We start from the raw sequence: 15,740 nt of genomic DNA on the forward strand, positions 1-15,740 counted from the left end.
ATAGGAAACATGGACAGGCACCACTACGAGACTTTTGAGAAGTTTGGCAACAACACTTTTCTGCTGCACCTTGACAACGGGAGAGCGTAAGTTATGAGTTCACTGTTATGTCATCTTAACATACTTTCTTTCTTTTTTTTAGTGTGTGTAATGCTCGGTTTGATCGCTGCAGCGCTGACTTAACTGACTCTGGGTCTGTTCTCTGTTCTGCAGATTTGGGCGTCACTCCAAAGATGAGCCGTCGATATTGGCTCCTCTGGAACAGTGTTGCAGGTACAGACGAGGATGTGATGAACTGCTGCTATAAACATCTCTGTGTCTCGATGCACTCCACAGAAACACTCCCTTATGTCCAGTTATATTCATCTAGAATAAACAGGATTCCTTGTAGCTTAATCCAGATTTGTGCAGCTGTTGATCAAAACATAAAACAATGGCATTTATAAAACTATCAAATACAGTATCATAAAAGCTGTTGTAAAGAAATAACATTGAGAATAGGAGAGGATGTCAATGGCTTAGTTCCCACCATGCACTACTGTACCTACACATAATTTTACCGTTGACTTTCCTCTTCCTTCTCCATCGTCCTCCTCCATCCTTCTCCAGAATCCGTCACTCCACCTGGCTTCGCCTGCGTCTCCTGTCTCTGCCTCAGTATCGTCTCAGTGACGTCATGCGGGCCTCGCTCTCCCACGATCCGCTTCACGCCGTGGCTCCGCTGCTGTTGGAGCCCCACCTCGCCGCTCTGGACCGCCGTTTGAGAACTGTGCTGGAGACCGTGAGTCGCTGTCAGAAGCATCAGAGGAAGGAAGGAGGTGATGAGGTCATCTTTGATGACACTGCCCACTTGAAAGACATGATGGCCTCACCTGCTGGTTAGAGCAGCCTCACAGTTCCCTCACATGATATTTATACAAGATGGGCTCAGCAGCTTCATTAATGTCACAGTTAAAGTCACAGGGACTGAACATGAGGAGGATCCTTTTAAAAATGTTTCAAGCACCAAGACGAAAATTTGAGTTCTATGGTATAAATTTATTAGCTTCTGTGATGCAGTGAAATTAACTGAGAATCCATATTCACATATCACATCACTTTGAAGTATATAAAATTGTATTGGTTTTATGGAGGAAAAATTAGAGGTTTGATCAAATTATATGATATGATATCAAATATGCCTGTCCTTAGGTATGTCGTTAATGACAATGGACCCGTTACAATCAATCTTATTTTATTCAGGGTTAGGGTTATCGTCATGTAAAACGTACGTTTTTAAGTAAAATTCATATTTTGTAACTAAATACTTTATTTAGTCAATGACAATGACAGCACTATGGAAAATATTCAGATTCGTAAAAGCTGGTATTGTCATAATTTGTCTCCTACTTATTATCCCCACATTGATATATTTCGCACTGTGGCCCTCTGACTGTTTAAATAAACTGTTATTTACACTGATTGTATTAAATGAAAGTTTGTTGTAATACATCACAACAAATTCACATGAGAGCAATGAAACAGCTCAGAAACACACACACACACCACTAACAGTAAAATGTCTAAAGCAAATTGAAAATGTTGAAGAAAACAATGTTTTCCACACTTTTCGTTCTGTGTTTAATGAGTCAGTAATTGAACTATATAAATTCATAGGCGTGAAATTAAAAATGTGTTACCATTCAAATTAATACACATGGTCGGCTCCGATTTCTATTACGGTACATAGCAAAGAATGAAAAAGAGCTTCCGGTTGACTTGTTCAAGAGTAGAATAAAAAATAGAAAAACATCAGAAGCAGCCACTAAATTTTGAATTGCACCTTGTCATTCTTTAATGTGAGTGGATCGCTTCCCAACCTGCCTGTCTCCAACTTCCCTCTCCTCCTTTCTGACTGACGTCTAGTTAGAGTTTGCAGCTTTCATGTGGGTTCAATATGACGGACAGAGACGATGATCCTTATATAAGTTTCATGTGCCAGGTGCGTGATAAGTTTGCAGAATATAGTCTTAAGTCTTGCATAAAAGATGCACCTGTTTCGCTCAATCAACTCTGACACATCTCCTCAGTGTTTGAAGCACCGAGAGCAGCTTTCTTTAGTCATGTCTTTGTATCTAAGTGCATGTGAAACCTAACAAGCAGCTTTTTCATTTCAGTTTGTCTCACTGAGGTCGAGGTACTCCCTCAGGTGTGAGTATACGTCACAGCTAGTTGGGCAGCTGGCTGTCCTCCTCCTCCGTAATCAATAATTCACCTGGCCCGGTCATATCGATGGCACCTGCTCCCTTTTCTCTTCCCCCTGTACTCACTCACTCGTTCGCTCGCTCGCTCTTTCCATGAAAACTGCCGATGACAAGGGACAAACGAATGACAGAAGAAGGGGAGAGGGAAAGAGGCCACCATCTTTCTATCCGACAGGTGTGATTGGTCTTTTGGAGCAACAGCAGAAACAGAGACTGTCCGACTTCCGCTGCCTGCCTGATGTTTGAATGGGAACACAGACTCTTTACAGGAGTTTGATCCACCTCTGACGTTCAAGTCTTCTAGGCTTTTTTTTCTTTGTTTTAAGTTACATTCCCTTTATACTGGTCACTATGTCAGGAGCCAGCAGTGACCAGCTGCACAGATCAACTTTAACTGTCTATACGGTGAGTTTACACCAATTCACTATTGTTTTCTGTTCATGTTGTTGACACATTGAGTAAAATACATGATTTTGAATGGGTGGGAGGAAAAACTGTGTATTTAAATGTGGCCTGGCCAGAGACTAGATCAGATTTCTAAAGTAAAAGCTGAAATAATATTTTTTTCTTTCTGTTTTTGTGCATTTGTGTGTCTGTGATATTGTAGAACCTGATGGAGCACTTCAATCCAGGCCTCCAGAAGCTTGTTGCTCTTGGAAACAGCTATGTCAAAGCTTTCCAAGGTGAGTGAGCTTTATAAGTATCTGTGTGTGTATCATTTTCCTGCAGTCATGTGTAGTTTCAGACGATGCTAGCTGGAAAAAAAAACAACACTAGCTGCCTTTAAATTGTAAAATATGTTATGATAATTAGAGCACATTTTAGTGTCGGCACTACAGTAAGATCTTGTTTACCCATTAGTTATCTTTGAAATGATGAAACAAGATGTTAAAAAGATGTTTATAATCCTACTGTAACAAAATCCAGTGATTGTACAGAAGCTAGAAGTCACAGAGGTTCATTCAGAAAACTGAAATGTGGACTAATGAGCCAAAATGGGAGAAAAAAAAAAAAAGCAAAATGAAGTTCAGGACTGAAGCAGAATTCAGATCTGATTGTGTTTCAAACGTCAGGCCGAGCTGTGTACGTCCCCTCTCCGGTTGTATTTGCATGTCTGACCTGGCTAATCCTTCCTGTCCGCGTCTCTCCGGCCTTTATCATGTGTGTTAAGTTGGTAATTGGGTGAGCAGCATGTATCATTAATGCGCTCCTCTGCCTGATAAAGCAGCAACAGGCCGTCAGTCACAGGGCAACAACAAGGCGGCGTGGTAAAACTATCCCCCTCTGGCACGGGGCGATTCCTCGACTGAAGTCACATATCACATGTCAGCGCTGCCAGGCCTGTGTGAATGAAATGAATAAATGTAGAATTGATTGACCCAATTAAGTCGTACTTAAACTGGCAGTGATGTTTCGCCCCGAAGCTCACAGGTTTATGGTGTAGAGGAGCAGCTGCTTTATGAGTGTTTGTGTTGCAGCTTTGGCAGTTTGCAGCGAGGCCTATTTCGGCGCTGTGGCTAAGATGGGTGACCAGGCTCTTCACACACTTTCATCTCGTTCTCTTGGTAAGTGTGTGTGTGAGAGTGTGTGTCTGTGTGTAATTGATTACTCAGTCTTTCCATTACAGGTTTCACCCTTAATGTATTGCATTCATTACAGAAACAGAATTGCCCTCTAGAGACGGCCAAGTGCTCCATCAAGTTAATGTCAAGCTCAATCACACTGACGCAGCCGAGATTGTGAAATACCACACACACACACACACTCACTCACTCAGTAACTTTAAGATTACATCCTTCCCCGATGTTTCTAATCTTCTCCTATGTATGTGCCAGAGTGTGTTGACATACGGTGTGTGTGTATGTGTGTGTATACGTGGTGTATGCACACTACTGAGCAGTGATGAGAACTAGTGGCGCTACTTTTTTCAATAACGAGTAATCAAAACAGTTACTGTTTCCCCCTGTTATAACGCTGTTACCGTTACTGACAATAAAATGCGCCGTTACTTGACTCAAGATGTCTCATTGAAATAATTCACCCGTAAACGCAGTGTTTTTCAACCTTGGGGTCGGGACGCCATGTAGGGTCGCCTGAGATTCAAATGGGGTCGCCTGAAATGTCTAGTAATTGATTAAAACATTTTTTTTAACTAATTATTATTCTTTTTGAAACTATGATCAAAAACACCACACACTATCTTAAACAGCCGTTTTCTATACTTTCACTTTATCGAATATAAATCGAGTTCAAATAAAATGCAGCATATAAAAATATCTGAGCTGGTGCATCTTGATTGATGGCAGGTCGCCAGAAATTTGTGATGTCAAAATGGGGTCACGAGCCAAAACAAGGTTGGGAACCATTGCGTCAAGTTGTAGGTTATATAGCCAGTCCAAGTCCATCAACTAGTCGGAAAAAACCCAAGGGAGGAATACTGAGTGAGTTGGTTAGTTGCAGATAAACAGGAGGTTAGGGGGACGAGTCCAAGTAATTTGACATATTTGAGCATTTTATAATAAAAGTAAGCAATTTTCCTGGTAATTAGTTACTTTTATAATGTAGTAATTCAGTTACTAACTCAGTTGCTTTTTGGAGAAAAGTAACTAGTAACTATAACTAATTACTTTTTAAAAGTAAGGTACCCAACACAGCTGCTGGGTGCATGCATGAGTGCATATTTTCCACTCGCTTCACTTTCGCTCCGGCCCAAGCAGGCAGGACGCCCGATAGCATTGTTGGTGGTCATTAGCAATATGCTAACGCGTCCCCATTGACAATGTGTGGGCTCATACATCAGTGCTAGCACACACACACACACACACCATGACACACCCTTGGGTTCTGCTAGGTTGGCGAACTGAGAAGGTCAGGGAGCCACAGCGTGACCGGGAGCCCTATAGAGTGACGGCCCCTGAATTATAGATGGGGACAGTCTTTCAGCTGCACTCAATTCATTAGTTCAACCACAGCCCCGGACAATGGACGAGGCCGGAGGCACCCGTAAGATAAAGAGCTTGGCTAACTTTCCACTATCGTAGCAGTTCAGCTCGTCAGATCAAAAGAATCTGTAGATGACACGAGCAGCGTTGAGGTGTGTTAAAGACTAACATCAAATTACTGACATTCCCGCTCAAATATGTTTGTTTTTGTAATGGACAAAATGACTGATTGAGCTTGATGAATAAAAGAATGATGAATGGTATATTTGTTACATGAACATTTTCAAGAAGCATAACCTCAAATTAAATATAACAAATATTGTTGCAATATTTGGTAACCATTTAATTTACAGGCCACCAATTACATGATCATTTCAAGAAATAGCCAAGAAATTGCGTCATGTCTAGAAATAGCCTAGAAATAACGGTCAATTTCATCGTAATGTCGAAAAATATAGCCAAGAAATAAATATTGATTGTGTAGAAATTGCGCAGAAATAATTGATTGTAATTGACAATTACAAGGACTTGGTGGAGAAAAATTCTGGCCTTTTCTAAAAAATTCAAAGCATGAAAACATGTGTAATCTTTTGCCTTTAGAAAAACAAAAACAACAACACAACAACAATTAATTGTTATTTCTAGGCTATTTCTCGACATCATCATGTAATTAGCGGCCTGTAAATTAAAGGGTTACCCAATATTTCATTTGTGACGAGACGTTTTGAATGTGTTTTGATCTGTCGTCCACATTTTCTGTGTTTAAACAGGGGACGTCCTGATCCAGATATCGGACACGCAGCGGAGACTCACTGCAGAGATGGAGGGAGTGGTCAGCACATGTCTAATATCAATACTTATATCAATGTTATTTCAGATCAGAACGCACACACAGGACCTCTACAGTGTTTAATGATTAATCTTATACCTATACTATGTTTTGATTGATTTTTGGTGGTGACACAAGACAAGAGTGAATAATATTTAGCTTAAATTTGACGTTTTGACTTTTACCATGAATATAAAGCAATGACAATATATAGAAGACAATATTGTGCTACATTGCACAGCCATGGAAATATTTAACTTACTAGAAACGTACTTATGTCTTTAGCCAGAGACGACATCTGACTCAAATCCATGTGTGACCCCTGAGAGACTCACTTGTGGCCGTCGAGCCTCTCGGAGTAGTTTGAATACTTTTGAGTCCACTGCTTCCACTGCTTGTTTAAAATTCACAGCGTCGCTCAAACCCTTCTGCTTAATTGGGCCGTGGCTCTGAATAAACAACCAAAAATCTTGGCCTGAGGACGAGGCACATTTGCATATAGATTTAGCAAAAGGAAAACAATCAACCTGACAATGCAAACTACAGTTTGAACAAGGGGATAGTTTCCATAATGACTTGGCTACATCATCGGGACGCTGTTTTTTCTCCCGGCTCCAGTTCCGATGGTTCCAGATCGAGGTGCTGCAAGCCATGGAGAAGAATGTGAAGCTGGATGAGGAATACATCGATGTGAGTTTATACTTTTTATATCACTCTGAGGACCACGTTTTATAGTTACACTGTAAAACAGAAAAAGAAAAAAGTTGTTTGTTGTACGGTAAAACACTGGCAGCTGTGGTTGCAAGACATTTTCGTTCTACATTACGGTAGATGAGTATTAGCATTGCTGATACTACATTTTACTGTAAGACTAACTGTTTTCTTTTTACTCTTAAAACATCATGTTTTGTCGCAAAATGTACATTAAAATAATGTAAAATAAAGTTTGTGCCATGAAATATGAAAAGATTTTACTGTAAAATGAACAGTCTAAATTATAAAATACGTAATCACTGTGTACTCTATTATTATATGTATTAGTAAAAGATCTGATGATACAGAAAAATTATGAACCATTGGTCTTTTGGTGAGTAAATCCTGGACAGGCCTGTAATTCTGTTGCTCAAAAAAAAAAAAAGAAGAAGCAGAACTGCCTGTAAAAAATATTCATTCATTCATTTTCTATAACACTTATCCTGCACTAGGGTCACAGGTAGAACAAACTCAGAGAGACGTATAATCGTCACCTCAGAGTGTTTTCGATCAGTTCTGTTTCCTGCTGCAGGGAAGTCGCAGAGTGTACGAGCTGGAGGTGAGGAACCAGGCGGAGGCTCTGGAGAAACAGCTCAGACGAGGAGCCTACAGAGACTCACTGGTACACACACACACACACACACACACACACACTGTTTTCTGTACCATTGTGGCATTTTGCATGTGTTTATGTGCTTGCTTTCCTCCGTGTGTGTGTGTGTGTTTTAGGAGAACAGTGAGTACATGGTGTACCTGAGGCAGAGCCAGCAGGAGATCCTCAAGGAGGAGGAGAGGAGGTATCGCTTCTTGGCGGAGAAACACTGTGGCCTCACTCAGTCACTACTCTTTCTCATAAACAAGGTGCACAAACACACACATACACACACTATGCCAAGCCACCATGCATGACCAAAGCGCCGGGCTGTCCAGCGTCTCTTCATGCTTCCTGTGTCAGATCACGTTGACTGAAACACGTGTCCCAGTGGGACCGAGGTGTTTCTGTCAACTTTTATTTCTGCCTGATCAGGCCGAGGTTTAATGAGGCGTTCACTGCTCATCTGTTTTCAGACCGGTGCCTCTCTCCAGCAAAAGGCCGACGGATGGAAGGAGAAAGTGAACGAGACCAGAGGGTCCAGACCTCGGACTCCCACCCCTCTGGACCAAGAGGCACAGGTACCGACACCTTCTCTGCTTTAGTCAATTATCTCTGTTCAACGGGGACTTTATAATTCAGTAAATTAGTATTCCACTCGCTGACACCCTGTAAAGAAGCTGCTGTGTCTCAGGTTTACTGCACCAGTGTCGACACACGGAGCCTCACTGACATGATTTATGGAGAACTGTACACCCTGCTGTGTTCACAGGACTGTAAATCCTCTAATAGGACCAAAGGAAAATGTCAAATGGGAACAAGGGCCTTTTTATTATCTCCAGAAGAGAGGGCAGGCCTTTAATTGAAAAAGGATATTATATAAGAGCGGTCTTTGTTCTTAATCTTCTGGGTTTTTTTTTTTTTTTTAAGGAAGCGGCAACTCTGTTTTATGTGTCACAGCTTTTATCACCGTTTTTCTTGTTGCTCCTGACTCCTGCAAGTGGTTCAGACTACATCAGTTGTACAAAATGCTTCATCTTGTTGAAAGAAGAAGAAGAAAACATTTGTGGGAAGTTTAATTGAAAAGCATTTATCACTGTTAATTAGAGTGTTTCCAAGCAAATTCCCATCGGTAGAATGTCATGATATATTTATTTAGAAGAATACATACAGTAATATTACTGAATAGCTCCATCACTAAACTTATGTATCGTGTCATGGGTAGGCTGCACAGTGTGGGAATAAAGGTTGAATTTAATTCATGCAAACTGTTACAACATTACTATTTATCGTACTGGCGAAAAATTAGCTTGGAAACACTTTAATTGATCAGTGAGACTGGATTCACCTGGTAAGCTACAAGACTTGTACATATTATATGAGTATGAATGAGTTCAGGTTTGTTTTGCTTGTAGCCTGGAGCCAAAACGCGCACGTTTCTTTACCTCTGCTTGCCGCAATCGAATACCAAGTGTTTTACACGGAATTGAGAGTGCTGACTTTTTCATTTATCACTTTGCTCTTTTGGTCCGGCACCCGATACCCATTCAGCACGCCAGTTTCTTTCTTTTGTTTTGCTTGTAGCACATTGTGAGCAGATTTTTTTCCAACAGTGAAATCCAGCACCAGCAGTAACTTCATTATCAGGGTTTCCGCGCATCCTGGAAAACCTGACCAATTTTCCAGTTATGGAAAACACATGTCAAAAAGTCAAATGTCCTGGAAAAACTTGAGTTGTCCTGTAAAATTATTTTTCACATTGTGACAAAAGCCACCAGAGCTTGATTTGAGTTTTTTCAGACCCCATAAGGATTTGTTTTCCAAAGAAGTGTCTAGTGAGAAAACTAGAAACTTTGAGTTGATGAGTGTTTCCAGTATTGGACCATGAGCATGAGGGTTTTCTCTGCTGAGTGACAGATAGAGAAGCAGCACACAGCTGTTGTGGGTGTGGTTTAAAAACAAAAACAACATGTTTGCGTTGTTCTATGATTAATTTGTCATAATTTCTAAGCATGTAAAGAGATAATTTCATAGATGAGTCAGAGCTACAGACTGCACATCTTTAAATCAGACTTCTGGGGTTGAGAGAGGAATAAACATAGAAATAAACTGGTTAACTGGACAAAATAACGTACAACTGTTGAAAAGAAGTAATCTCCAAAGCATGAATGGGACGGGGGGTGTGTTAGTGTATTGTGTGATAACATGTCTGTCAGACTGTCGCAGCTGAAAATGTCCTGGAAAAGGATTTCAAGGAAAGAGTAGGAACCCTGATTATAGTATTATAGACTCAGCTCGAGTGAAACTTATATTTTCACTACTGTTAATTAACTGTTTGTGTGTCTGACCAGCTGCGAGGTTCGGTGAGCTCCCTGCTGCAGACGGTAGCCAGAGATGAAGACATGTCCTGGGCCAGGAGGGAGCAGCAGGCGCTGGGCAGAGTGCCCTCTAGAGGTGGGAGTACAGTACTCATCACACTTCCTCTAGATATAGTGTGATAATAATGAGAGGAAGAAGAGAAGATGTATTTCCCTCTACAGCTTTAGATCAATTTAACAACCACTAGATAATGTCCTGTGCATTGTCCCATTATGAATTAACATAATGTTATTTCTGCTTTAATGAATGATTCAATTAATCTTTGGCCCGTGCTATGATAGGACATGGATTCATTTAGGCGTACTGTACATCTCTCTCCTTCCTGCACCTGTGACATTTCTCCTTCAGTGCCGTATTAATTATAAAGCAGAAAAATCCTCTGTTTCTTTATTTCTCTCACACTCTATAAATCCTGCTCTGCTCCTTTTTTTTTGTTTCTGTCTTTTTCTCACGCTCCAGCGCCGTCTCCCCTCCCCAGCCGCTCCAGATCCAGCTCAGTGGGGGAGTCTCTGGGTCTGGGGGGAGGCAGAGCCATGAGAGCCCTGGTGTCTCACCCCTCCTCGTCCAACCCCAAGCTTCTGCCTTTCAACAGGGGAGAGACCGTCACCGTGCTGGTCCAGGAGCCGCGCAATGGCTGGTTGTACGGGCGCACTGACAGCAGCCTGCGGTGGGTGGTGAAGAGAGTTACGAGTGTGTGTGTGTGTGTGTGTGTGTGTGTATGCAGGTGGAAGAACCATAGATTTATAGTTTTTCTTCCAGTGTTTACTTGGCATTGAATCTTGCATCCAGGGGAAATTGCATCCACTCTCTATAGCTGTGACAGTGGAGGAACCTTCACAGTGATGAATAAGCTCTTGAATATTATACACAGCAAAAGAAACTGTGATGAAAATGGAAACAATACTGTTTGAGAGTGAAGGGTTTTTTGTATTTAAAGGGATAGTTCAACATTTTTGCAAATTGGCCCATTGCCATAATCCCTATAGTTTTAGCAGTAGGTTCGTTATCTTTAATTGTCGGTGCAAGCTATTTTTAGAACAGCGGAGCAGAGCCGTGAGCTGCTCAGAGCTACGCTACGGAGGCTAATGGGATTTCTTGGTTTCTCTCATCAAACTCATCAAATACACAATCCAACAACTCCAAAACTCTCTGGTGGACAAGTTGCGACCTGCACATTCACCACGCTATGAGATAATAACAGAACGTAACGAGCGTAGCTCTGAGCAGCTCGCGGCTCCGCTCCTCCGTTCTAAAAATAGCTTGCACCGACAATTAAAGGTAACGAACCTACTGCTATGACTATAGGAATTATAGCAATGGGCCAATTTGCCAAAAATGTTGAACTATCCCTTTATCAAGAGAACAAAAGAGCAGAATAAAACATCAGTTTGATTGTCCAGAGCAGAGAAATGGCGTAAAGTTTCACTGAGATGGGGCGTCAAGTGGCGCACTAGGTTGAGCAGGCGCCCCATGTGTAGAGGCTACAGTCCTCACTGCAGGCGGCCCCGGTTTGAATCCCGCATCGGGCGTCCCTTTCCTGCATGTCATTCCTCCTCTCTCTACCTCCCAATTTCCTGTCTCTCTCAACATCTAATAAAGGCACAAAAAGCATAAAAAAATATATATTTAGAAAAAGAAAAGTTTCACTGAGTGTTTTCTGCACATGTGGATATTAAATCAAACTCTGAAAACTTCAGCGTTCACTCTGGTACAAGGACTCTGAGTTTCTTTGTTTGCTGTTGCTGTTGCATCATCATGTGTCTGTCTGTCTCCTCATCTCCTCCAGTCAGGGCTGGTTTCCTGCTGCGTACGTGGCACCTGCTGAAGATTTCTCCAACACTTTAGCTATAAGGTAGGAATCACTGTGAATGTATGTAACTGTAAGTGTGTATGGCCGACAGTGTTGGGCACGTTATTTAAAAAAAAGTAATTAGTTATAGGTACTAGTTACTTTCCCCAAAAAGTAAGTTAGTAACTGAGTTACTACTTTATAAAAGTAACTAATTACCAGGAAAAGTAACCATTGAGTTATTTCTTTATAAAATGCTCAAATATGTCAAATTACTTGGACAAACAAGTTGGTTAGTTCCAGATAAACGGACGGTTAGGGGGAACCACCCGTTGTTTGTTTAGTACAAAAACAGAAAGTTTAAAAAATATATACAATAGTACATAACATACACCTTTAACGGGTGTATTATTTTGTGAAGGGACTTCTTGAGTCAAGTAACGGCGCATTTTATTGTCTGTAACAGTAACTTTTTGGATTACTTGTTACTTTAGGGGAAGAAAAGCGCCATTCCCCTCACTGTGAGCCAACTACAACATTAAAGTACATGTCAGATAACTTTTAGATAGTTGTTATCACACTGATGTACGTACATAAATGTTACTTTTCTGATTGGTTTAGTTTTATTAGTTATTTGATGTTATAAAAAGGGTGGTAAGAGGTTGTGATTGATGACTTCCTGTTGGGTCGGGCAGGTGTGTAGGCAGTACCTTCAGCAACAGAGTGAACGTCTAACATTTTTCAGCGCTTTATTATCATTCACTGTCCCCGTCACTGACTCGCCAAACTGTCCTGTCTGTCCCTGTCTTTGACGCTCAGTGGAGGTTCAATAAGGAGCCACAGTATGAACAACCTGCTGGACCCCACCGACACCAACGCCGAGCTGGAGAGTAAGACCTACGGAGATGTCCCGCCTCCGGCCACGCCCAACCGCAGAGCTTCCGTAGACGTCTACGCCACGTCTCCGCTTCCAGAGAAGAAGGCAGAGCCGGCGTCGGGTGAGATAAAGCTCGCTCAGACTAAGAGCTATAACGAACAACCGCCTCCGCCTCCTCCACCGCCGCCGCCTCCTCTGCAGAGTCAGAATCTGAGAAGGGGCTCTGAGGATTTTCGACCGATCTCTCCCCTCCCTGACAGGAAGGGAGAATCAGCCTCTGATGGCCAGGTACCGTGACACTAATGAGAACTCTCAAAGGATTATTATTTCATATAAAGTAACTTTCTCTGGCTTCGTTCACACACTGACAATCCTCTCTTTTCTCAGGCATTATCACCTCCCGGGGCTCCGGAAAACCCTCTGTTCCCCAGGTGATTTTCAGCGTGTAAAAGTTGACAGGGAAAAGAAATCAAATCTACTCCAGTGCCTTTTAAAATGTTTTATACTGTACTGTAAAAGACTTGATAGTGAGTCTTGTTTCAGAGAAGCCTTTGTCTGAAACAATCCTAATTCAACACAGTGCTGTACAAGTGAGCATCAATCACTTATGAGGAAGATGAAGAGCAGTGGAAATCCGCTGGGAGCAGTTGTCTGGGTTTCAGTGGACACTTTAAGTAGCTATTCTTCTGCTTTGTTTTTTTTTTTAGTATGAAGGAAAACACTGAATACCTTCTGATATAGAAATGGTGACATCACAATCAAAAGAGTTGCTCTTGCTCTTGCATTTTGAGTAATAAGCATAAATGTAAATTTATTTTGTCTAGGGTTCAGAGACATGGCTTTCATGGACAGACTTTAGGTTTGTGGGTGTCACCATGGATTTCTTTGAAGAATATTAATGTTTTGTCTGGATTGTATCTCAGTTTTTTTTTCTTTCACAAATTGAATCCTTAGTAGAAATTTTCTACTGTGGAGCCTTAAATCCAAAACAATGGTGAGTTTCACCATTCAAATTGGCCACCAACCTTTACACTCATGAATAGTAGTAAATTGGAAGAAAAAAATAAATAAATAAAAGGACTTCTGAGGCTGAACAGCAACAGAGTCAACCGTGCTCTGTCCGGGGTCAGGTGTTGGTTTTCCAGCCTGGAGTGTGTCCATTTGTGTGCATGTGCTTTATTAGTGTTGACAGAAAAGCAGCAGTTGAGTGCCCGAGGTATTGTGTAACATTTTCCGTCATCCTCTCGTTTCAGAGGCACAAACCCGTTCGCCACAGTAAAGCTTCGCCCCACGACGACCAATGACAGATCTGCTCCTCGGATCCTCTGATCCATCAGCTCTCGTGCCGGCCGGGTTTGTAACTGAGGCTGCCAGATCAGGTGGTGCAGGCAGGACGTACAGTTATGTTTCTGGAGAATCCAATGACAGCTTGTTAAATGTGACGGCAGAAGAAGGTTTGGTGAGGGTTTTTTTGTACAGTGTTTTACCAATAGTAGTAAAGTGGTACACCCAAATCATTTTAAACAGTTGTTTCATCAACTTTATGTACATTATTTAGGTTTTAATTATAATATTTTATGAAACATCAAAGTTTGACATTTTGAGAAATGTGTTCATTTGCACCTTGGCTGAGAGTTAGATAAGGGGATCAATACGACTTTCAAGTCTGTCTGCTCAACACGCAGTTACAACTAGCCGCTGGTTAGCTTAGCATAAAGACTGGATGTGAGGAAACCTCTCTCTTTGCTCTCTCTACTTTTTTTTAAAAATTTGTCTTACGTCTGTATAGTGCAAGCTGTTTCCTCCTGCTTCTAGTTTTTATGCTGAGCTGAGCTAAAATAAGCTAAGCTACTGTACCTGTCTGTTGGCTCCAGTGCACAGACGTGAGAATAGTGTCAATGTTTTCATCTAAATCTCCTGAATCTTCCCCAGATGTTGAACTTTTCCTTTAATCAGATTGTAACAGGTGTTTCATTTTTTCTCTGAGGCTATCACATGTCTTGTTCTCATGCTGTGCTCATTTGTAAACACAACAGTATTTTTTTGATCATAGATTGTTTATTATTATTTGACAGAGGTAAACATAGAGATAAACCATCCAGTCTTTTCATATCTGACCTGTGTCACTGTTCAATTCAGGTTGGTCACATACATTCGATATCTGACATGTTAACAGTAGATTCCCTTCATATACTGTTGCCCATAAAATTGGAATACAATTTATATATTTGTTGCCTCTTTTCATGAAATGATTGTGACAATGTGTTTTATTCTTGTTCTAAAAACTGGTAAATGGGAGTATGTACATCATTGCGCCTGGTCTAAGGTGATTACTGATGTGTATAAATAGGTTTAAAAAGAGGAATCTGTGTGTCTGAAAACAAAATTATTCCAACTTTATGATCAACAGTGTACAGTATTTAACTTTAAGACTCAGTTTATCACCTGGTTGTTATTAATAACCCAACACACTGTTCTGTGATTGACATGTTATGTGCTCTGCTCTGTGAGTTTCATGTTTTGTGTCCACTGTGAGTTACAATAAGTAAAGAGACAGTTATTACTCAACATTTTTTTTTATTATCATTTCTTACTCAGATCTTTTCTCTCTTCACAGCTCTTCTTACATATCATTTTATTTACTACATCATCTGATCGGAGGCAGGGAGTGAAGAGGAGGAGGAGGAGGAGAGGATAGAAGGGAGGAGGTGAGGTGAGGTGAGGCGCGGGAAGGGAAGGTGGATGAGGAAAGAGGAGTGGGAGGAAAGTGCGCTGATATGTGAACATCTAGAAGTAAAACCAATCAGACAAAATGCACAACCTGAAATACACAGAGGAAGGAAATTAAGATTTAATAAGTCTTCATAACATCTACACCATCTACAGCACTAGCACCACCTGTTTTGAGACCACAAACTATCCTCATGAAATCATTTAGAATGATTCTGAAACCCATACAGCATGAGCGATTAAATATATATAGTATATATAAAAAAAACAAAAACTTAAAAATGAAACTTGGTGCCTGTTATGCCTTTATGTTTCTCCTCGCCGTGGCTCCCTGTCGGCCTCCGTCTGGTCGTGGTTTTGTAGAGAGCTAGGCCTGGTCTGACTCCGTGCTGACGCCTGGGGTCCCGAGGGAGGTGAGAGGAGTTTGGAGGTGGCAGTTACAAAAATATGAATGCAGGGACGGAAAAGGAGGAGGAGGAGGAAGAAGAAGAGGGAGGGGGGGTGTTCAGCTATCCCCTACTCATGCACCATTGCCTCAAACTCTGCAAAAGAAAATGAAAAAGTGCACAAGTTATGAGAAAAACTCGGTCAAGTGTTAACGAAGCC

At 41.3% G+C, this 15,740-nt stretch overlaps 3 protein-coding genes across 5 annotated transcripts in view; 2 read left to right on the forward strand and 1 right to left on the reverse strand.

The window, feature by feature from the left end:
• Positions 1–1,461, forward strand: part of LOC146992262 (extracellular serine/threonine protein kinase FAM20C-like) — a 36,607-nt gene extending 35,146 nt beyond the window's left edge. For both annotated transcript variants that reach the window (XM_085785337.1, XM_085785345.1), the window contains exons 9-11: positions 5–86; positions 214–273; positions 610–1,461. In XM_085785337.1, the coding sequence (XP_085641463.1) occupies positions 5–86; positions 214–273; positions 610–883 (416 nt within the window). In that variant the 3' untranslated portion in view covers positions 884–1,461. The remainder of the gene's footprint in view (positions 1–4; positions 87–213; positions 274–609) is intronic.
• A 135-nt stretch (positions 1,462–1,596) lies between these two features.
• baiap2l2b (BAR/IMD domain containing adaptor protein 2 like 2b) lies at positions 1,597–15,386 on the forward strand. The gene is made up of 14 exons (XM_085785352.1): positions 1,597–2,648; positions 2,851–2,926; positions 3,722–3,808; positions 5,956–6,017; positions 6,633–6,704; positions 7,300–7,389; positions 7,497–7,628; positions 7,836–7,940; positions 9,711–9,813; positions 10,198–10,405; positions 11,525–11,590; positions 12,347–12,692; positions 12,792–12,835; positions 13,658–15,386. Exons 1-14 carry the CDS (start codon positions 2,595–2,597, stop codon positions 13,731–13,733), a joined length of 1,521 nt encoding a protein of 506 aa, XP_085641478.1. The 5' UTR covers positions 1,597–2,594; the 3' UTR covers positions 13,734–15,386.
• pvalb7 (parvalbumin 7) overlaps positions 14,962–15,740 on the reverse strand; it is a 46,828-nt gene continuing 46,049 nt past the window's right edge. For both annotated transcript variants that reach the window (XM_085785378.1, XM_085785372.1), the window contains exon 5: positions 14,962–15,676. In XM_085785378.1, coding sequence (XP_085641504.1) covers positions 15,651–15,676 — 26 coding nt within the window. In that variant the 3' untranslated portion in view covers positions 14,962–15,650. The remainder of the gene's footprint in view (positions 15,677–15,740) is intronic.

Source organism: Trachurus japonicus, chromosome 1 (assembly GCF_045865225.1).
Source record: "Trachurus japonicus isolate A0001 chromosome 1, Traja_1.0".
In the NCBI taxonomy this organism is placed as follows: Eukaryota; Metazoa; Chordata; class Actinopteri; order Carangiformes; family Carangidae; genus Trachurus; species Trachurus japonicus.